Source organism: Myotis lucifugus, unplaced genomic scaffold (assembly GCF_000147115.1).
Source record: "Myotis lucifugus unplaced genomic scaffold, Myoluc2.0 scaffold_0, whole genome shotgun sequence".
Lineage (NCBI taxonomy): Eukaryota > Metazoa > Chordata > Mammalia > Chiroptera > Vespertilionidae > Myotis > Myotis lucifugus.
Genome location: NW_005871048.1, coordinates 28,683,170 through 28,705,336, shown reverse-complemented (window position 1 = coordinate 28,705,336; position 22,167 = coordinate 28,683,170). Strand labels below are relative to the sequence as shown.

Below are 22,167 nucleotides of genomic sequence, written 5' to 3'. Positions count from 1 at the left end.
CACTTAAAAATGTTTACATTGAACATTCAAATGTTTTAGGAAATCTTATTTAGAAGTTTTTCTGATTCTTTTGCCTTATAATATTCTCCACTCTCCCCAAATCATTTATTGTTCTAAAGATAAGTGTGGTTATATTTAGTATAAAAATTTAATTTTGTTTTTTTAGTAATTGAACTTAATATAATTTCTGAATTAATCCATGTTTTAAGAAACCTTTTTATTAGTAATATTTGTTTTATTATCACTAGAAATTAAAAATATGGCAGCTTAAAATATGTGAAAAGGATATTTATATGTTATTGTTTTATTTTTACTCTGCTCATTTAAAAAGTATCAACTATGTTTACTTATTGGATAACTAAGTAAAAGTTATATTTTTAATGAATATGCATGGATTTCAACTATACTTCTATGCTATAAAATTTGGATGTATTCTTTTAAAGCTTTAAAACATCATTTATTTTTCACAATAATTATTTTTTTGGTGCTACAGTTCATTAGTATACCTTAACTTGGGTTCGTCATCATGCAAAGCTTTTGAATTGAGCCTATTTTCAGCAAGCCATATTGGCCCCAGCAGTACTGCATTTCACTTTCAGCAGTTTAAAAGAAATGCCTATAGTGATATTCTTCAATTTTACAAAATATTACATGAGGACAAAAGCCAGGAATGGAAAGTATCTAAAATACCCCAATTACCCAGGAAGGAAAACTGTAACTTTGTTGAAGTTACAGAGACTGATGTACAGATTTGACACCTTTCCTTTGTATTTCTCTTTATAAAACATAATCATTGGTGGTATATGTAAGTTACAATTTAAAGAAATGTGATTTTCAGGTATTTGCAAGCATTTTTATGCATGCATTGTGTAAAATCACATTGCATATCAGTGTAAGGAATTGTGTCCTTTTGAAAAATGAAGGGAAATTTACTTGTGCTATTATTAGTTTTGACCATGAGAACTTTCTTTAATTTACAGAACATTCATGTTCTGGTGCATGTTTTGGAGTGTATAAAAGTTTGTGTTTCCCATTATAGCATGTGCTTTTGTAACTTTTACATATTGAACTTCCTGAAGTTCTACTAAATAGAACTATTTAGAAATGAGATACCATGCTAATAAACAATAAGCATGTATAAAGCTTTTAGAAAACCCAAAACAGAACAAACAGCTTTGTAATGTTCTGGAAAAGGTGCTGTAATAGTTGCATGTTCGGGATTTGGGTTTGGTTGAGTTCAGATGTTAAATTCCTTTCCATTTAAATATTTATCTGTACGTTTCACTTGCAGGAGAAATTTTGCAATTCCATGTGATAAGAACACCCCCTGGTCGAGGAAATGTTACTGTCAACTGGAAAATTATTGGGCAAAATCTAGAACTCAATTTTGCTAACTTTACTGGACAACTTTTCTTTTCTGAGGTAAGACCAAAGAGAAGAGCTTTATCAAACATATATAGAGAAAACAGTGTGTTTGAGAAAAAGGAAAACTCTGATTACGTAATGCAAGGAATAATGGAGGTTGAGAGGAGAGCTACTTGCTGGGAACCCTAAAGAAAGCACACTACTTGAATAAAGAATTTCTAAGACTTAAGGAATGGATTTGTTTTTCCATATGTGTTTGGTAGGTCTCCTTTAAAGAAAAAGAAAGGTCAACTTTTTATTTGAGACAAGCTCTCTTGCTACTCTCCTGGCCTCCCCATTATTGTCAACTGCATCATTCTGAAGACTGATAGTGCTTGTCCCTCGTCCTACTCCTCACTGTCTTGGAACTTTAAATGCCTGAGAACAACAAATATAGCTCTAAAAATCTATGTCTTTTATGGCCTGTTGACAAAATATTGCACGAAGGTAATACTAAAAATATATTTTTGAGGTGCCATTTAGAGACTCTGATATTTTGAAAAAGGTGAATGTCACGAAATCTATATATATAAGAGCCTGAGTGACTGGCCTACTGGCTGGTAGCTATAACATGCACTAACCACCAGGGGCCAGACACTCAATGCAGGAGCTGCCGAGTGACAGCAACTTTGCAGAGTGCCCTCTCACACTCTGGGACCCATTGGGGGGATGTTGGACTGCTGGTTTCGGCCCGATCCCCGCAGTCCAGGCCAGGCCAAGGGACCCCACTGGTGCACAAATCTGTGCACCAGGCCTCTAGTAACTTTATAAAAAGTCTTAGAAAATTGGTACCACTTTATTGTAACTCTATCATCTTCCTCTCTTCCCCACATTCACTTGGTGAATTCTTGTTTGATAATGTGTTTAATTCTTTTTCTTTGTATTTCTACTGTCTCAATATTAAGCTAAGCCCCTATAACCGCCAGCCTTGAGTACTGCATTGGATTTCTAATCCCTGTTCTCCCTGAAGCTCTGGTCTTTTCCATGTTTAAGTTTATCCTGTTCACCACTGCCATAGAATGTCCCCAACTAGTTGCTTTGTCTGAAATTGTCAGCATTGCTCATTGAATAAGATCTACATTAATCAGCCCAGTATTCAATTAGTCCCAATCTGCCTTAAGCCATGAGTGAATGATTTTTTAAATTTAATTTATATTTTTAAGCCACAGAACACTTTGCTTAAATAAAAATGTGTTTGGATGCACAATTTTTTACAATCCTCACTTGAGAGTATGTTTCCAGAGTGAGAGGAAGGGAGAAAAAGAGAGAGAAACATTGATATGAAAGAGAAATATATATCCATTTGACCAGGGATCAAACCCGCAAGCTGGATATGTACTCTGATTGGGAATCAAACTCACAACCTTTGGTGTATGAGTCGATTCTCTAACCACTGAGCAACCTGGCCAGGGCTGAGTGCACAATTTTTAAGGCCAATAAAAGTAGAAGATATTTTGTGTTTAGAGATAATATGGACATGAATTTCTTTCTGTTTGACATAGGGGTCATTGAATAAAATGATATGTGTGCATTTGTTGGACGACAACATTCCTGAGGAGAAAGAAGTTTACCAAGTCATTCTGTATGATATCAGGACACAAGGTAATTCAGAATTCAATTTTAAATCTTTGCTGGTGTATTAATTTTTTCAGAAAAAAGTAACAGTTATCTATATACTTAACAATTAATGTTACTTTATATATCATCTGTTCCTAAAAATGTTAAATTCATAAAACATCAGCTCAGAATGGGAATATATTATCTTTATGTACTCAGGAGCAATCTCTAAAAAATTTTGCTAAATATTTTCTAATGGAATAAAAATTTTATATAATTTTCTATTAGCAGTCCAATTTGGATTTAGACCCAGTATTTGGATATTTCAAATTCAGTCATTTTGAGAAAATTATCTGGTACTTTCCTCAGTTTCTATTCAATTTCAATTATTCAGATGACCAATCTAGCAAATCATGACAATAATATGTCAAGTGAAAAAATTCATGATTTGCTATCTAGAAAAAGAAGATTAAAATATAGATTCTCTTACTCAGCCTGAAGATTTCTATTAAGGACATGAATAAAATGGAACACTTCCTGTCTACTTTAATATGTTTCAGAGAGTGGGGTTACATTTTAAGTACTTAGAAGTTAATGCCGAGTCACTGTCATAATTTTTGTGCTCCCGGACAATTTTAGGAGTCCCACCAGCAGGAGTCGCTCTGCTTGACGCTCAGGGATATGCGGCTGTCCTGACTGTGGAAGCCAGTGATGAACCACATGGAGTTTTAAATTTTGCTCTTTCATCAAGATTTGTTTTGCTACAAGAGGCTGACATAACGATTCAGCTTTTCATCAACAGAGAATTTGGATCTCTAGGTTTGTGTTACTCTAGAGTGAATGGGGTTTCCAGATAGGTGCTTTTTCAGTATCCTACTTGTGTGGGTGAAAGCCATTGCTGAAATAAATAAGGGACAAGAAAAGCATTAATATTTATTAATTTTAGGATAGATTGAAAGATTAAAGTAATTTTACATTGTCACAGAAATGCTATGTAACAAATAGTCATAAAATCTCAGCATCATAATAATGTTGGCTATGGGCCCACTAACTTAGGCTGGGCTTGGGGTGGTTCTATTCCATATGTCTCTCATTCTTCTCCTGGGACCAGGAGAGGTACAAAGAAGAAGTAAAAACATGCCAGGCTCCCTGAGGTCTAGGCTCAGAACTAGCACCTCCCCACTTTTATTTTGTACTGTCAGCCAAGACAGGTCACACAGCCAAACTCATAGCCTAGAGCAGTGATAGCGAACCTTTTGAGCTCGGCGTGTCAGCATTTTGAAAAACCCTAACTTAACTCTGGTGCCGTGTCACATATAGAAATATTTTGATATTTGCAACCATAGTAAAATGAAGACTTATATTTTGGATATTTATTTTATATATTTAAATGCCATTTAACAAAGAAAAATCAACCAAAAAAATGAGTTCGCGTGTCACTTCTGACATGCGTGTCATAGGTTCGCCATCACTGGCCTAGAGGCAGGGTAATATGCCTGCCCACCATGGGATATCACTGTGCCATTACATGGGTAAAGGTCAAGGATATGGGAAGGTGTGAGGAGTTGGGTTAATAACATAACAGCGATTTCCCAGTGAGATACTATATTAAAAATTTAATTATAAAATCTTTTCCCATCCAATTCAACTAGGAGCCATTAATGTCACATATACCACAGTTCCTGGAATATTGAGTCTAAAGAACCAGACAGAAGGAAACTTAGCTGAGCCAGATGTTGACTTTGTCTCGGTAGTTGGCTTTCTGATTTTAGAAGAAGGGGTAACAGCAGCAGCCATCAACATAACTATACTTGAGGTAAACTCTTCTTTTGATTTACTGTATTAAATCCGAATAACCACATAGAAAGTAGAAATTGATGGAATATTCTGGAACCTTTAAATCAGCTTATCTCTTTTTTGTGATTTTTTTTTAAAACCACACAAGGTTTCTGCTGTTGTTTAGATAGGCTGGTCTGCAGCTGTGTATTTTATTATAGAAACATCTTGTGATAAAGACAATTTCCTTAAGGCAGTCTTCTTTAGGATGGCATTGGCCTAGGAGATTCTAAAGGAGCATTTTGATTACCCTAAAGGTTTCATTGGATCAGCAAATCGATGTAGCATCTTAATTTTTAGGACTGGTTAAATTAGAGGGACTGAGAGACCCTGGAGAGGTAGATGGCTTAAAATGTGATTATGGTTACTGGCCTGTGTTTTTCAGTGGTTAGAGCATCAGCCCGCACACTGAAGGGTCATGGGTTCAATTCCCAGTCAAGGGAACATACCTGGGTTGCAGGTTCGATCCCCAGCCAGGTTGGGGCTGGTTCAGGAGGCAACCAATTGATGTGCCTCTTTCACATCAATGTTTCTCTCTTTTTCTCTCTCTGTCTCCTCCCTCTCCCTAAGCCTAACTGCCCCCTGCCTCCACTCTCTCTGAAAATCAATTGAAAAAATATCCTTGGATGAGGATTTAAAAAATGTGATTATGGTCAAACTGATAGTTTTTACTCTTACCAATCTCTCCATATCCCACCCAACCGTTTGGCAATCAGTTTTCTAGTCTGTTTCTATGAGTTTGACTTTCCTTTTTTCTTTTTAAGATGCCACATTAAGTGATACCATGCAGTATCTGTCTTCCTCTGCCTAGTTTATTTCACTTAGCACAATCCCTTTTGATGCAAATGGCAGGATTTACATCTCTCTCATGGCTGAATAATAATCCTCTGTGTGTGTGTGTGTGTGTGTGTGTGTGTGTAGTAGTAGTAGTAGTAGTAGTAGTAGTAGTAGTAGTGTCTTCTTCATCCATTCATTCCTCGACAGACACTTCGGTTGTTTTCATATCTTGGTTATTGCAAATAATGATGCAGGGAATGTGGGGGTGCATGTATCTCTTTGATATACTGTTTTCTGTTTCCTTGTGATATATACCCAGGTGTGAAATTGCTGGATTATATGTTTGTTCTTTTTTTAAATTTTTGAGGAACCTTTATATTATTTTGCATAGTGGCTGCACCAGTTTATATTCCCACCAACAGTGCACAAGGGTCCCTTCTCCAAATCCTTGTCCACACTTCTTGTCTTTTTTGATAATGCCCATTCTAGCAGATGTTAGGTGATATCTCATTATGGTTTTCATTTGCATTTTCATGATGTTTAGTGATGTTGAGCACCTTTTCATGTACCTGTTGGCCATTGTGTGCCTTCCTTGGAAAATGTCTATTCAGTTTCTTTGCACATTTTTAATCAAATTGTTTGATTTTTGGTATTGAGCTTGTGAGTTATTTACAAACTTTAAATGTATGGTTTGTAAATATTTTTTCCTGTTCCACAGATTGCCTTTTCATTTTGTTGATAGCTTCCTTTGCTGTACAGAAGGTTTTTAGTTTGATGTAGTTCTACTTATTTATTTTTGCTTTTGTTATTTTTGCTTTTGGTGTCAAATTAAAAATACCATTGCCAATACTTTTTGACATGTTAATCTTTTCTAATTTATGTTAGCATTTTTATATTTTCTGTATATAATTTAAGAATATAAATTTATAACATCATTTGAAAAACAGCTTGCCAGATGTAATTACTTTGAGAGCATAGGGAATTTAATGGATGTAATTTTTGCAGGATGATATACCAGAACTGGAAGAATATTTCCTCGTGAACTTAACTTATGTTGAACTTATCATGGCTCCTTTAACTTCATTTCCTCCTAGACTGGGTATGTTGGATTTTTGTTTGTTTCTGTTTACTCACTGCAAACAAAGTAAAGTTACATTATTTTTTATTTTATTTTTTTTAAAATATATATTTTATTGATTTTTTACAGAAAGGAAGGGAGAGGGATAGAGAGGTAGAAACATCAATGAGAGAGAAACATTGATCAGCTGCCTCCTGCACACCTCCTACTGGGGATGTGCCCGCAACCAAGGTACATGCCCTTAACCGGAATCGAACCTGGGACCTTTCAGTCCGCAGGTCTACGCTCTATCCCCTGACCCAAACCGGTTAGGGCTACTTTATTTATTTATTTATTTATTTATTTATTTATTTATTTATTTTCTGTGTTTGTATGTTTCTTTCTGTGGACTTACTGGACGGACGTTATGGGATGGACTCAGACTGCTCCTTTGGATATTGTGATTGATCATTTCAAGGAGATTGGGGGAGGCTTTAGAGCTCCCTCAGGAGTTGGGAAGTTGTTAGAAATTGAATGGATTGTTTAAACTCTGAATGAATGTCTGGTGAAAGTATGTGAGTGTAGAGGCAGGGGAGGGGTCCCCGCTCGCCTCTGCTCACCGCTCTCTCCTTGACCGCCGCCCGCCCACGCGACTCTCGGGCAGGGAAGGTGAGCAGGGATCACTGTGCCTCGGGCCGCAGGAGAGGATGCGCCTGCCCGCCCGGGAGCTGCCTGGATGCGCAGGGCTACTTTATTTTTTAATCAGAAGTAGTCATTGTGACGTTTGTTAATATCAGCTATGTGTAAAATAATTATGCTTTTAGATGTATTTTAATTTAGAGACTATTGCAGTTTGACCATTGGACATTGTAAACACATTCAAGAATTACTGTGTGATGTTTTTTACATCTTACAACCATTTTATAACCAAATTTGTAATATTCAAAATTAAATTAGTTCTTAGGAAGGCATTTTTCTTTTAAAATTAGATTTGCTGTTTTCATTAGATATCTAAACTATCAAATGATTTTATTTTATCTTAGGTTAATCAGAGTGTTTATATATTTGTTGTGTTCTTGTTTCTTTTTGACCTTTTATCTTTTCATGCTTTAGAAAAGACTCATTTAGTTCATTACAGACTGAAAGGTAAAACTTGAACCTCAGTACAAATTTATGTAAATTATTTATTTTCAAAAGACAGACACCTGTTTGTGGTTTGGACATTTAATATTGGGAAATTTGCCTGAAACTTGTAGTTGTGACAGCCCAGTAGGGGGTGGTAGTGTATGGCACTGAGGTAGCCTGCCTTTCTTTTTTTTTAGTTAGAAGGTGCCCTGAGCAGATCGGAAATTAGTCTGAGTTAAAGAAAGAAAAGCATGGCCAAGAGCAGCGGCCTGGGTAATAGGGGTTTCTCATTCACTTCTGAGCTCAACAAGATAACTTTGAAAATATCAAAAGGAAATCACCAATTTTTAACATGCCACTGTTTGATAAATTTCAATTATTTTGCAAAAGAAATAAATAACTTCAGAGACTAGGCCGTACATCAAGTAGTTATTATGAGATAGTTATCATTCACACTAAGAGAGCTAACAAAATAACTCATATTTCTTTAAAACTCATATAAAAGGTAATTTGAATAGTTTTACTTTTGTTGAGTGCTCTCTAATGCTCCTGTTCCAAGTGCTTTGAATGTTAGTACCTTTATTCCCTGTTATCTTCCCATTGTACAGATGCAGGAGCTGAGGCTAAGAGAAGCTAAGTAACATGCCCAAAGTTACACAGCTGGGAAATAGTGGAGCTGGGATTCTGCTGTGCAGCCTCTAGTCTTATGGGCACAGATCCTGATTTATATTATTTGTTCAACAATGTACTCTCTTCACTCAGAGAGAATTACTCTCCATACCCTTCCCCTACCCAGTCAGCGGCCAACACTACCCCAGATTAAAATAGTACCTCTGGAATTTAAAAGGTATAGGGCAAACATATTTAAAAAACAAAACTAAACAGTAAAAGGATTAGTTATTAGTATTTCAAAACTGAATAATGGATATTGGTAACATAGTGACTGGGTGGACAGAATACGAAATAAAAAGGGATAAGAGAAGTTTACTTCAATGTTAGTCTCTATTTCTCCTAATCTTTATCCTTCCCACCTGTCTCAGCTTCTGTTTGTATCCACCTCTGTCTGTCTCTCTTTTCCCCTCATATATTTTTCTCTGCAGTACTCCCTGCCTCTCTCTCCCCATTTCTTTCTCTTTTTTCTTTATACTCCTTCCAAGAACTCTTCTCAGCTAATTAAATTTCAATAAGTCAGTGCCTCTTGTTAGCAGTTTTCTTATTCAGATGTTATAAGCATTAATGTCTTTATTTTCTTAAACATCTTTTGAATAATTTTGCCAATACCTCTAAATTAGGAATTAATGTAGTCTCAAAGAGACTATCTTTAAATTCTACATAAAATAGTTCTTTTAAAATAATTTATATTTACATTAAAGTGCATTTCTTTGTGGTTTTTTTTCAGATTCAGAGGGCTTGACTGCACAAATTATTATTGATGCCAACGATGGTGCTCGAGGCAAAATCGAATGGCAATATAGCAGGTAAGCCCAAGGCCACATGGGAGTCCTTCTCTGAGGTCCAGATTCTTTACTATTTATACAATAAAAGGTTATAAGGAAAAATGCTTGTATTCTTTTTATTACAGGTTTGAAATTAATGAAACCCAAGGACGTTTAACACTGATAGCCCAGAGGAGTGAGGGGGCTCTTGGCCATGTTTCCTTGTTCGTGTATGCCCAGAATTTGGAAGCACAGCTGGGGCTGGATTACAGCTTTACCCCAATGGTAAATTCCTTAAGAATGATAATGATTTAGGTCCTCTATAAATAAATTAATATAACATAATAAACTATGACATATTTCCACTGTACATTAGGGCAGAAGACTTCCACATAGTGGAATAGCTCTCTTCACTGTTTTACTATAGCACATAAGTTGTATTTTCAATACTATTCTAAAGATTAATCTGTATTTTATTAATGCATTATTTTATTGCTATATTTAATACTGAAGGGTTATCATGTTATAGAATTTATGTCACTTGGTGACCTCAGACTGTTTCTTATGCTTCTTGAAAATTTAACTCTTGTATTTCACTGTTTTAATTTCCTTTGAAACACATTTAGTGTTTTAAAATATATTTTACTTTGTCTCTTTATGCCTTTTATTTCTTAACCGAATGCTTACTTCCTTCTATTATTCCACAAATTTTACTTTCCAAACTTAATATTGTCAATTTAAATTATTAAAAATTAAGCAAAAAAAGGAAAAATCCCTGTCAAATCATTTATTTCACTTTCACAACTATATTGTATTTTTTTCTATTCTGTAAAAATGCAGAGTGTATTTAAATATTATGCTTTCTATTTTACTTTCTTGACCAGATTCTTCACTTTGCTCATGGAGAACGGTATAAAAATGTTGACATCATGATTCTTGATGATGATATTCCAGAAGGAGATGAAAAATTTCAGCTGATTTTAACAAATCCTTCTCCTGGACTAGAACTGGGAGGAAATACAATAGGTAATTGATAATTTCTGATACCCAGCTCCCTCTCCCTCATACTCTTTTCCTAATATGGAGCCAGATGTAAAGGGATTAGTCTTGATGGTTTTTTATGCTTACAATACAAAATATTTTAAGTTAAGCATTTTGGAATTCCTGTGTCAGTGTAACAATGCTTCTAGTGTGTGTGTGTGTGTGTGTGTGTGTGTGTAAAACGAAAAAGTAGGTTGGTAACAAGATAATATTAAGTAATTTCCCTAGTTATTATAGGTTTTATTTAATTTATAAATGTCTTTCCTTTGAATTTGGAGTTTGCATTGGTTTCCTTTTTAGCAGTAGAAGGAATGCCAAGGTAGCTGTTTTAGTGTCATCTACTTGCAGTAGTATTTACACATAGAGTTGAAATGTATTGACACCTGAGGACTGCCAATAGGAGCCATACTTCTTTGGTTGGAACAGTTTAATATTGTTAGCAAAAATCATCCTGGTTCACTGCTCGTTAGCTATCATGCTGAGTGCTTAGAGAAGGTAGAAAGGAGAAAAAATGAGGAAACCTCATGGACACACAGAACTTCAGGATTGAAAGGGCTCTAAAACAGGGACAGTTCTGACTGCTTTTCCATTACTTTGACACCTGTGGCCTGGCTGGTCACTCCAGGGCAGTGAGGACAGGCATCCTTGTCTTGTTTCTGTTTTTAGTGGCAATGCTAATTGTTCAACATGAAGTTTGTTTTTTTTGCTATTGGCTTCTCAGAGGTATCACTTCATCAGGTTGGGGAAACTGTCTTTTATTCCGAGCTTACTGAGTATTTTTATGTAATACATGAATATAAATTTTAGTAATGCTTTTAAAAATTCCTTTGCTTCTTGACAAAGGGATTTCTTAACATAAGGATGCGGGGAAATTTTCCCCTGGTTTTTAAGGTGATCCAGAGAAGAATCAGCCTACTTTACAATGAAGTACCAACACACTTCCCAGCACTTACAAGCCATTCTAGTTTCATTTATTACTTCAACATTTTTATTTTGACAGCCGTAATCACTGTCCTTGCTAATGATGATGGCCCTGGAGTTCTGTCATTTAACAACAGTGAGCACTTTTTTCTGAGAGAACCAGCAGCTCTCTACATACAAGAGAGCGTTGCAGTGTTATCCGTTGTTCGGGAACCTGCGCAAGGACTGTTTGGAACCGTGACAGTTCAGTTCATTGTGACTGAAGTAGATTCTTCAGTGGAGTCTAAAGATCTGACTCCTTCCAAAGGCTATATTGTTTTAGAAGAAGGTGTTCGATTCAAGGTACAGTATGAGCCTGCACTGACAGTGAATAATCATCTTTTAAATTTACAAAATAATATTTCCTTAGAAGAGCACCCTAGGTCCTAGAAAGAAAAAAGTATTTCCAGCAAAGATATTAGGAAAAGACATGGTTAGATGACTGTGTGAAAGTGCCATGTGCTATATAGTTATAGAGAGCGCAACTGGAAAAATTTGCTCTGTGAATTAGGCAGTGGAATGTGCAAATAAAAAAGAAAATATGTGTATTGCTATTTTAAAATTCAAGCATATTCAAATGGAACACTTCAATATATATGTCTATAAACCATAAGCTAAAAAAACTAAACCATTCTTTGCAGTCATGAAGCCTCAGCACAATCACTCCTTCCTGTCAAGTTTTCATTAAGTAAAATATAACTGCTTACTTCAGACTGCTTGTTTCAGAAGCAGGTGTCCTATGTGAATGGGAATAGCTCAGTGGAGAAAAAAATACTGGATTTGGATTACTTACAAATGTGATCTAAACTAGCAGAAGTTTATCTCCAGAAACCTCTTTTCCTATATATTAATAATTTTGTTTTTAAACTTTATTTTTAAAACATAGTTTAAATTTAAAATAGCTAATTCCACTATTTTAACATATTTTAAGCTCACTATATAGTAAAGTATAATAATTCTAAAATAATATATTTATCCTAGTTCATCTAAAAGCAGTCCATCCAATAATTAAAAAGTTTTATTGATGATCAGTTTATGTAAACTGAATACATTTTTAATGCATATTCATTTGCATATTTAATTTTTTACATTCTTTGAAATTTAGGACCTTTTAAATTTTGTTTCAAGGACAGTTATGTCTTCATATAGATATTAAAGAATTCAAATTTGAAGTATTTTATGAATTTGCCATTGCTTTAGATTCACATGCTATTTAAAAAATGTTTTAAATTAAATTTAAAAATATTTTTAATTATCTTGTGTTTTTTCCTTTTTTAAAGAAATATTTTAATTGATTTCATAGGAAGGGAGATGGAGAGCAAGATAGAACCATCAATGATGAGAGAATATCATTGATTGGCTGCCTCCTGCATGCCCCCTAATGGGGATCAAGCCTGCACCCAGGCATGTGCCCTGACCTGGAAACGAACTGGGGACCTCTTGGTTAATAGGTCGATGCTGAACCACTGAGCCATACCAGGCCAGGTTGTGGTGTTTTCTTAAAAAACTTTTTTTTTACAGTATGTTTGAAAACCTTACTGTTCATTAGGCAAATTAAATGTTAGAGAAATTGGAATAAATTTTTCTTTCACACACATAATGATTTTTCCTCCAACATGTTTTTGATTTTGAGATATAAAAAATAAAATACACAAATCTTTTTTTAAAATATATTTTATTGATTTTTTTACAGAGAGGGAGGAATAGAGAGTTAGAAACATCGATGAGAGAGAAACATCAATCAGCTGCCTCCTACACACCTCCCATTGGGGATGTGCCCACAACCAAGGTACATGCCCTTGACCGGAATTGAACCTGGGACCCTTCAGTCCGCAGGCCGACGCTCTATCCACTGAGCCAAACCGGTCAGGGCAAATACACAAATCTTAAGTGTATGTCTCAATGACTTTAAAAATATGTATGCACCCATGTAACCACCTCTCAAATTAAGATATTGAACATTACCATCACTGGAAAGTTTCTTGCTCTCCCCAGAGGAAACTACTTTCCAGATTCTTTCATTAAAGACTCATTCTAGCCTGGCCAGCATGGCTCAGTGGTTGAGCATTGACCTATGAACCAGGAGGTCGTGATTTGATTCCAGATCAGGGCATGTGCCCGGGTTGTGGGCTCGGTCCCCAGTGTGGGGTGTTCAGGAGCCAGCCAATCAATGATCCTCTCTCATCATTAATGTTTTTATCCCTCTTCTTCTCCCTTCCTCTCTGAAATCAAATTAATATTTTTTTAAAAGACTCATTTTACTGGTTCTTGAACTTCATATAAGTAGAATCATAGAGTATGTAATCTTTTGTGTCTCTCTTTTGTGCAGTGTAATTTTTGAGATCTGTATGGTTGCACACACCAGTAGTTGTGTTTTTTATTTTTTATTATTATTATTTTTTTGCTGAGAAGCATTTAATAAAATAGATCACTTTTTGTTTATGTATTCTCCTGTTGATGAACATTTGTGTATGTGTTTTAAATTAAGGCCTACAGTGGTTATAAAGTTTTAATAGCGAATCCTAGACTAGCATGAGACTAACACAGTTGTATAGCTAGAGCAGGATAAAGAGTTAGCAAAAATGAATATATAAATTTAATTTTAATCTTAATGTTATTTTTAAGTGCCATAAGTATTTATCTTTAGACACTTCAGTGCCATACATTACAGTGTTGAAAATCTTGAAGTTAGTAAATGGAAAGAGTTGTAACTATCACATTATGGGGATCAATATTAGAATTTAAGAAAAGGTGATGTTTCCAAAACATATTATTTTATTCTCAAAAATGTTTAACAGATTTTTCTGTCTGTGTAGAAAGACTATATTTTAGTAACTTTATCTTTTGATTTTGTTTTCAGGCCCTACACATATCTGCCATATTAGACACGGAACCAGAAATGGACGAGCATTTTGTTTGTACCTTGTTTAATCCGACTGGAGGTGCTAGACTAGGGGCACGTGTTCGAACCCTGATAACAGTTTTGCAAAACCAGGCCCCTTTGGGGCTATTCAGTATCTCTGCAGTTGCAAACAGGTATAGTTTATTCAAAAGGAAATTGCCGCTTCTGAAGCTAAGTAGGAAATATTTTTTAAAAAATGTTTTTATTGATTTTAGAGAAAAAGGAAGGGAGAGGGAGAAAGAGATAGAAACATCAATGATGAGAGAGAATCATTGATTGCCTGCATCCTGCAGGCCCCCTACTGGGGACCAAGCCTGAATCCTGGGCATATGCCCTGACCAGGAATCAAACTGTGACCTCCTGGTTCATGGGTCAGTGCTAACCACTTAGCAACACCAGCTGGGCAGGATATATTTTTTTGACATAGAGAAAATGCAGAAGGAAATTGAGCTCTGACTATCTTAAAAGGGATCTTTAAAATGTGCTCTAGCAGATAGATTCAGAGAGGCCATATGCCCTCTCATAACAGGGACTGTCAGAAACCTAATCATGTCCTCCCTAATGATGTTGTTAGAATTCTTATTTTCCTAAAGTTTACACTTTCAGGTAATGGCTTGCACTGTTTGTTTGTTTTTCCAATAATAATAAAAAGTGAGAAATAATAGAAATTATATTTAGTTACTCAGATAAATAAATTACTCTTCAAAGATACATTAACTTGATTATAGTTTAAAATTTCCTCTGTAGGCTGAAGATGTTTATTTCTATATTTTAGAAATATTTCAATAGATCTTGTTTCACTGATACACTAGATCAGGAAATTTCTGACTTATTTTTTCTCTGTCACATGTTTTTGTTTTATGTGAGAAATAACACAGTTTTATTTATTTTTTAGAATATGCAGCATGAAGTTACTGGCTATCAGTATTTTGTTATGATTCTAGTATCAGAGTATTACATTTGTGCTTTTAAAAAATCTTCATAAATGAATATTTTTGAGCTGTAGAGTCTAGTCTTCCTGCTGTATAAAATTTGTGGATAGAGCCCACCATGGCTAGTGTAAATTTAAAAATGTATTAAATATATTATAGCATTGTGATATATATTTTAATATGCAGAAATTATGCTTTTTCTGCTTTCCATAATCCATTTGTTTTCTTTAGAGCCACCTCTATAAAGATCGAAGAAGCCAACAGGACTGTATATTTAAATGTGTCACGTACTAACGGCATTGATTTAACTGTGAGTGTGGAGTGGGAGACAATATCTGAAACAGCCTTTGGCATGAGTATGTTTCATTTCTTATGAGAACAAAATTCTATAACCAAGAAAGATTGCATGTATAAAATTTACATATCCCCTCATGAATTGTATATTGTGGATCTGTTGAAAACGGAGAAAAGATATATAATTCTTTTATTGCACCCACAGATATTTATTGAAGGCCTATTATATGCCAGGCATAGGGCTAAACTCACAGAGCTTAGAATTTAAATGGGTGACAGAAATAAAACAAGTGAAAATCAGTGTGTAGTTTAAACTGTAATAAATGTTTTAAAGGGGAAGTTCTTAGTGTTGTGAGAACATAAATGAATGCTTCTCAGGCATATCAAAGTTTGAACTAAGAAAAAAAATGCTAGGTAGAGATTCTACTTGGAGGAACATGGGGGAAAAAGTGGGAAATGAATGAGGCAAACCTCTAGAGTCATTAAAAAAAAGAACGTAAATGGAAAACTTTAGAATGGACATTGAGTTTAGAAATAAGGGGAGTGTTGAGTTTGAAGAATTAGACAACACTAGATCATTCAAGAGGTTGAAGAACATGTTATGGGCAATTGTCTTAATTCTAGGATTAATGGAAAGCCTTTGAGTGCTTTAAGCATTGGGGAGGGTTACTAGGCATGTATAGCATAAGGTAGCATGATCGCATTTGCACTTTGATGATATCCTCAGTGCCATATAAAGAATGGGCTTCACTGTTTGAATAATAAACTCAGAATTGATAAAGTTTGGGAGGGATTATACACTTGTAAATTATGATATATGTTTTTCAGGGGGAATGCATATTGTGTTTTCCATATTTCAAAGTTTTTTCGATGCCTCGGCTTCTGGCTGGTGTTTCTTTAATTTGGAAGATTCAATATATGGTGTAATGTTAAGAAAGGTGTCTTCTACTGTTTACCGATGGCAAGGGGTTTTTATTCCACTTGAGGTAAGCATCGCTTGTTTTACAGTAGACAAAATAAGATGTGTATGTAAATGTTGGCTACGTTGTGAATTACAGATATTCTTATGCCTTATATCCTAGGATTTAAATATAGGGAATCCTAAAACTTGTGAGGCCTTTCATATTGGACTTTCTCCCTACTTTGTGATTACTCATGAAGAAAGAAATGGAGAAAAGCCTTCTGTTAACAGTGTGTATACATTCACATCTGGACTCAAATTATTCCTGGTAAAAGAAACAAACAACAAAAAACTTTACTTTTTTGTAGATTGCTTTATTTAAAAGAAAAATTAGATTTGTAAGCTTGATCTAAATGGAAGTTAATGCATGGTCTGTGGTCATGTGAAAAAGGCTTTTGGCAAGTTGATACTCATTTGAGCAAGGTGTCTTAATCTAGGGATAGTTTTGTCTTTCTTAAAATGACCTCTAGTTAGGCATATCTAGATATCAGAAGGATTTTCCAAGTTTTGGACTTCAAATACTGACTCATACTATTACTGTATTCAGATCCTTTTTTAGTTATATTCTACTTTAAATTTTTATTCCTACTGTTCTGTCTTTCTTGCAGGTACAAACAATAATTATTTCAGAAAGTTCTCAAGTAAGATATTTTACTTCAGACAGTCAAGATTATTTAATTGTTGCAAGTCAAAGAAATGATTCTGCATTAACACAGGTTTGATTCTTTTAAAATGAATTTTTTTCTTTTAATGCTATAATTAAAGCTCATCAAAGATGTAGTCTGTAGGTTTAATATAAAATAACACCATAATTTGATTCGGGGAAAGTAATAAAGTAGAATATACATACTGATTAGTTACAGCTTATTTTTAAAAAATCTTCCAAATTTTTTGGTAGCTATCCATCCCTCTGTATTCCAGACGTACATATCTAACTATTTATTAGCATCTTCACTTAAATATATTTTAAGTATGGAAGATTTAGCATATCCCCACTGAACTTTGGATTTTCTCTGCAAAACTTGTTCGGTGCTTGCTTTCATCTCAGGAAATTGCAACCTCCTTAGTGCAGTTGCTCTGGACGTGTCCTTGATTACTCCTTTTTAATGACATCTAACTTACTATTAGGTGTTTTTGTTTATATCTTCCAATAATTGAATACAGACATTTTTTTTCCATTGCTGCTTCTCCCTCCCTAATCCAGGTCCCCATCACTTCTCTCCGACACTATTAGAGTAGCCTCTAGCTGGTTTCCAAACTTCTTCTCTGACCTCCTCAGACCCATTCCCAGTCAAGTGGCTGGGGTAATATTTTATTTTATTAGTTTATATTTTTTATTGATTTCAGAGAGGAAGAGAAAGATGGAAACATCAATGATGAGAGAGAATCCCCACACTGAGGATTGTCCCACTACCTGGGCATGTGCCCTGATCGAGAATAGAACCGTGACCTCCTGGTTCAAACCACTGAGTCATGTTGTCTGGGCTGGAGTAATATTTTAAAACATTAATTAATATTGAGTTATTCCTCATTTTAAAACTTTATCGATTTCCAATTATACTCAGCATGCATCTAAGTAAGTAGGATAATCATATCTCCTTATTTGTCCAGCACAGTGTTGGGTTATGCCTGTTGTCCTGATATAATTACTAATATTGTCCCATTTGCTCGCTCAGGGACGCTTGTGATAAATTACATGGTCTCCCTAGCAAAAGACTCCTTACCTATCTAGTCTAAATGATACTCAGTTCCCTAGAACTATCAGCTTCCTTCCAGTTAGACCCGTTTTAATTCAGATAATGACAAACTTTTCCTGCCTTGGAAATTTTGTCATTCTCTCTACCTTTATTTTCCTTATACACCCATAGTTCTCCATCACATCATTTCAATTGTTATCTTTAGCACTTGTATCAATTTTATAATCATGCATCTATTAATTATTGGTATGTTTGTTTGCCTTTGACTAATACTTAATATCCATAAAGGGAGATACTACTTTATTCATAAATCCTAGAATAATGCTTGGCTCATATAAGATTCCCAATTGTTGACTCAATAAATATAATTCTTTCTGAAATTGACTAGGTTGTATATTTGGGATTGTCTTTTAATTTTAAATGTATGAATACTCACCCTGAAACCTTGTATGCATTGCCACTTTTAGTACTAAAAAGTTTAGGTGTTTCTCTTGCTCGAGAGAGGGCTATGAATGATATTACAGTATCAGAAAGTTTCTAATCTAGTTCTAAATTTTTTATATTTAAATGAATTCTCTTCTATTTTTGGCATTCCTCTTCTCTTGGTATCACTGACTGCTGCCCAGATGTCTATTTGAAACTGATTTATTTTTAAATAACTTTGCTTTAAAATTCATTCTACCTGTATGTCCTCTCTCTCTCTTTTCTCTCACACTCGCACACAGCTTCAGAAAAAAGGGGAGAAAGCTTCAGTTTTGCTACTTTCTCATGTATGAAAATATCCTCTCAACTAAATAAAAGGCTCTAGGAGAATAAACATATGACACTGGTTAAATTATCATAAGTGCTCAATTCCTCATCACGAAGGATTCTGTATTTGAACATTCCCTGCAGGTCTTCCAGTGGAATGGAGGAAGCTTCGTGTTGCATCAGACACTCCCTGTCCAAGGTGTGCTGGCCATGGCCTTGTTCACCAGAGGAGGCTCTGTGTTCTTAGCCATTTCCCAGGCTCATGCCAGGCTCAATTCTGTTTTACTGAGATGGTCTGGAAATGAGTTTATTAACTTTCAAGAAGTGCCGATCAGTGGGACAACACAAGTCGAGGCCTTGATTTCAGGAGATGATATTTACTTAATTTTTGCCAAATCTGTCTCTCTAGGTAAGAAGATATAATGTTTGTAATGCATACAGAGTTATCAAAATTAGTATTCGTATAGTACAGTGGTCGGCAAACTGCGGCCCCTTGAGTGTGGCTCTTCCACAAAATACCATCGGGCGTGCACATACAGTGCGATTGAAACTTCGTGGCCACACTCAAGGGGCCAAAGAGCTGCATGTGGCTCGCGAGCCGCAGTTTGCCGACCACTGATATAGTATGTTCATATGAAAATGCTCTCAATAATTTTTTAGCTAAGTCATAGAATGTTTCTTGATAGATAAATATTGGCTGTCAGCTACAAATAGATTTTGGGGAAAAAATTGTTTTGCCCATAATCTTTAGGGGTTCTGAACCACTACTTAAAAAATATTAAAATCAAATTGGGGAATGGGTGGGTAACGTGGAAAGATCTATGAAAAACTCTATGAAGATATTATACTTATAGCATAAGTAGATAACTGTTTATATGACTGTACTTGGGGTGCCATAGATAATTTATAGTAGTAATAAATAGTGCTTAGCAACTTTTGATAAAACTTTAAAAATATTTATTGAATATGAATATGCTTTCTTCTGCGTAGGGAAACTTTCATAAATAAAATTCCAACACTCCTAAAAAATAAAACATTTGTTGCTTTTTTTATATCGGGTCATGATTAGTGGCTAACCATCTATATACTTCATGTGATAAATGCAAAAAGACTTTAAATGTTTCCTAATAAGTTGTATTTTTGTTTAACTAAATGAATTCTGAGGACTCTCCTATAAAATTTGTTTTTTTATTAGACTTAATGTTTTTATTATAGTTTTCCTGTGTAATTGTCATTTTTTCCTGAAACTTTTGCCTTCAGATTTGACTTATATTTATTATTGTAGGAGATCAGAGTTCAATTGATATTTTCATCTGGGAGCCAGGACAGTCTTCTTTTAGATATTTTCAATCCCTGGATTTTGCTGCTAATAGGATCCACTCCTTCACACCAGCTTCAGGAATAGGTAAGGGATTTTCAACTGCTGACTAATCCTGAGGGCAGTGGGAAAGCCAGAATGATTTTAATCTCACAAATTAGAGGTAGTGTTACTTTGCCAGACACTGGGTATTTTACTAAGGATGTAAAATCAAGATCTTGACAATAATATTTCCAGAAATCCTAGAATTTTCAAATGACTGATACTGATACTCTTAAAATAGGGATTGTGTTTGGTTGGAGAAGCAAGAAAAATAGTAAGATAATGATTCAAGGTAGAACCCCAATCGCATTTGCTCTGTGAGTGGTAGAATTGGAGGGGTTAATGGAGCTTGAGTTCTGCCTGGGTGGATTGGTAGGAAATACTGTGCGGAGAGGGAAAGGTATGAGCAAAAGTGAAAGGCAGGAGGGTCTGTGGCATTGAGAGCACAATGGGCGGACTAGCGTGGTGGGGACAAAGGATTCGATTCAGAACGGAGTGGTGGTAAGGTTGGAAACACACTGGGGTCTAAACAGGTGGGCCTGGAATGTCAGCCCGGGTTTGAACTGTGTTTCAGATGGTCTAGTGGTTCCCAGACATTTTGGTCTTAGGAACTTTTTACCCTCTTAAATAATTGAGGCCCTCAAAGAGTTTTTGTTTGCGTATATATCTACTGATATTTACTGTATTTGAAATCAAATGGAGAAATTTCAAAGACAGTTATTTATTAATTCATTTAAGAATGACAGCAATAGCCCTAACCGGTTTGGCTCAGCAGATAGAGCGTCGGCCTGTGGACTCAAGGGTCTCAAGTTCGATTCCGGTCAAGGGCATGTACCTTGGTTGCAGGCACATCCCCAGTGGGGAGTGTGCAGGAGGCAGCTGATGGATGTTTCTCTCTCATCGATGTTTCTAACTCTCTATCCCTCTCCCTTCCTCTCTGTAAAAATCAATAAAATATATTTTTTATAAAAAGAATGACAGCAATAAACTCATTACATGTGAACATAAATAACATGCTTTATTTAAAAACAAAACACTGTATTTTCCAAAACAAAATTTTTATAAAAAGAATGGTATTTCTTTTTTGTTTTTGAAACTTTTCTTATCTGGTTTAATAGACGATATCTGGATTTTTGTGTCTGCATCTGTATTTAGCCTATTGCAATAATATCAATCATATATCCTCTGGAAAATCCCACCATTCACTCATGGAAGAATTGAGAGTGAAGTAGACAGACAACATCTTAGTATTATTATGAAAATATAAGGTGTCCCCCAAATTGTAAACACACACTTTGAATAATTATAAAGGCAGTGTTTATTAAAATGCATTTCATCTTCAAAATTGAGCTATCAGCTGTTACAATGTGTATACATTTTTTGGGACACCTGTAGTTTTGACCTCACAGTCTCTTTAAGGGTCTCAGACTCTTAAGGATCCCCAGACAGCATTCTGAGCATTACTGAGGCAGAGAAATCCTTGCAGGCATTTTAAAGACAAGTGAGGACCAAAGGCATGTTTCACAACTCCACCTACCTTTGGTGCACTGAATATGCTGGAGGCAGTAGTTTGTAACTGCCCAGGCCAGAGCTGATGTAGAAGCCTCTGTGGGTGGTTAGTGAAATGGAAGTGAAATCAGGAGGAAATCAAGTAGGGGTTTAGACATCGGGGATATCAATGCATGGAGGTAGGTGAAATCACAAAAGTTAAAATCTATAAAGTAAATGATATTGAAAAGAGTAGAGGACTTAGCATAAATACTGGAGTTTATTCTTGCAGGGTTTTTTTAAGGTGCCTGACTTGCTTTCTCTATCAGGCATTGTCACCTTTACTGTTCTCCAGGAATCAGAGGGTTTTTTATCTTCCATTTTTTAAATTAAATTTATTGGGGTGACATTGGTTAATACAATTATGTAGGTTTCAAGTTACAATTCTATAATACATCATCTGTATATTGCATTGTGTGTTGACTACCCAGAGTCAACTCTCTTTCCATCACCATATATTTGACTGCCTTTACCCTTTGCTACCTTTTTGTAGATTGTTCATTTCACTTTGTTTTCATGTGTCCTACACC

At 35.2% G+C, this 22,167-nt stretch overlaps 1 protein-coding gene across 1 annotated transcript in view; it reads left to right on the top strand.

Moving 5' to 3' along the window:
* ADGRV1 (adhesion G protein-coupled receptor V1) overlaps window positions 1–22,167 on the top strand; it is a 424,156-nt gene that overhangs the window by 80,689 nt on the left and 321,300 nt on the right. Inside the window, 16 exon segments of the mRNA XM_023749230.1 lie at window positions 1,292–1,422; window positions 2,907–3,006; window positions 3,601–3,780; window positions 4,614–4,777; window positions 6,580–6,673; window positions 9,156–9,234; window positions 9,339–9,477; window positions 10,077–10,218; window positions 11,234–11,496; window positions 14,054–14,229; window positions 15,259–15,383; window positions 16,150–16,307; window positions 16,404–16,550; window positions 16,891–16,998; window positions 18,874–19,138; window positions 20,015–20,134. Of these exon segments, the coding sequence (XP_023604998.1) occupies window positions 1,292–1,422; window positions 2,907–3,006; window positions 3,601–3,780; window positions 4,614–4,777; window positions 6,580–6,673; window positions 9,156–9,234; window positions 9,339–9,477; window positions 10,077–10,218; window positions 11,234–11,496; window positions 14,054–14,229; window positions 15,259–15,383; window positions 16,150–16,307; window positions 16,404–16,550; window positions 16,891–16,998; window positions 18,874–19,138; window positions 20,015–20,134 (2,391 nt within the window).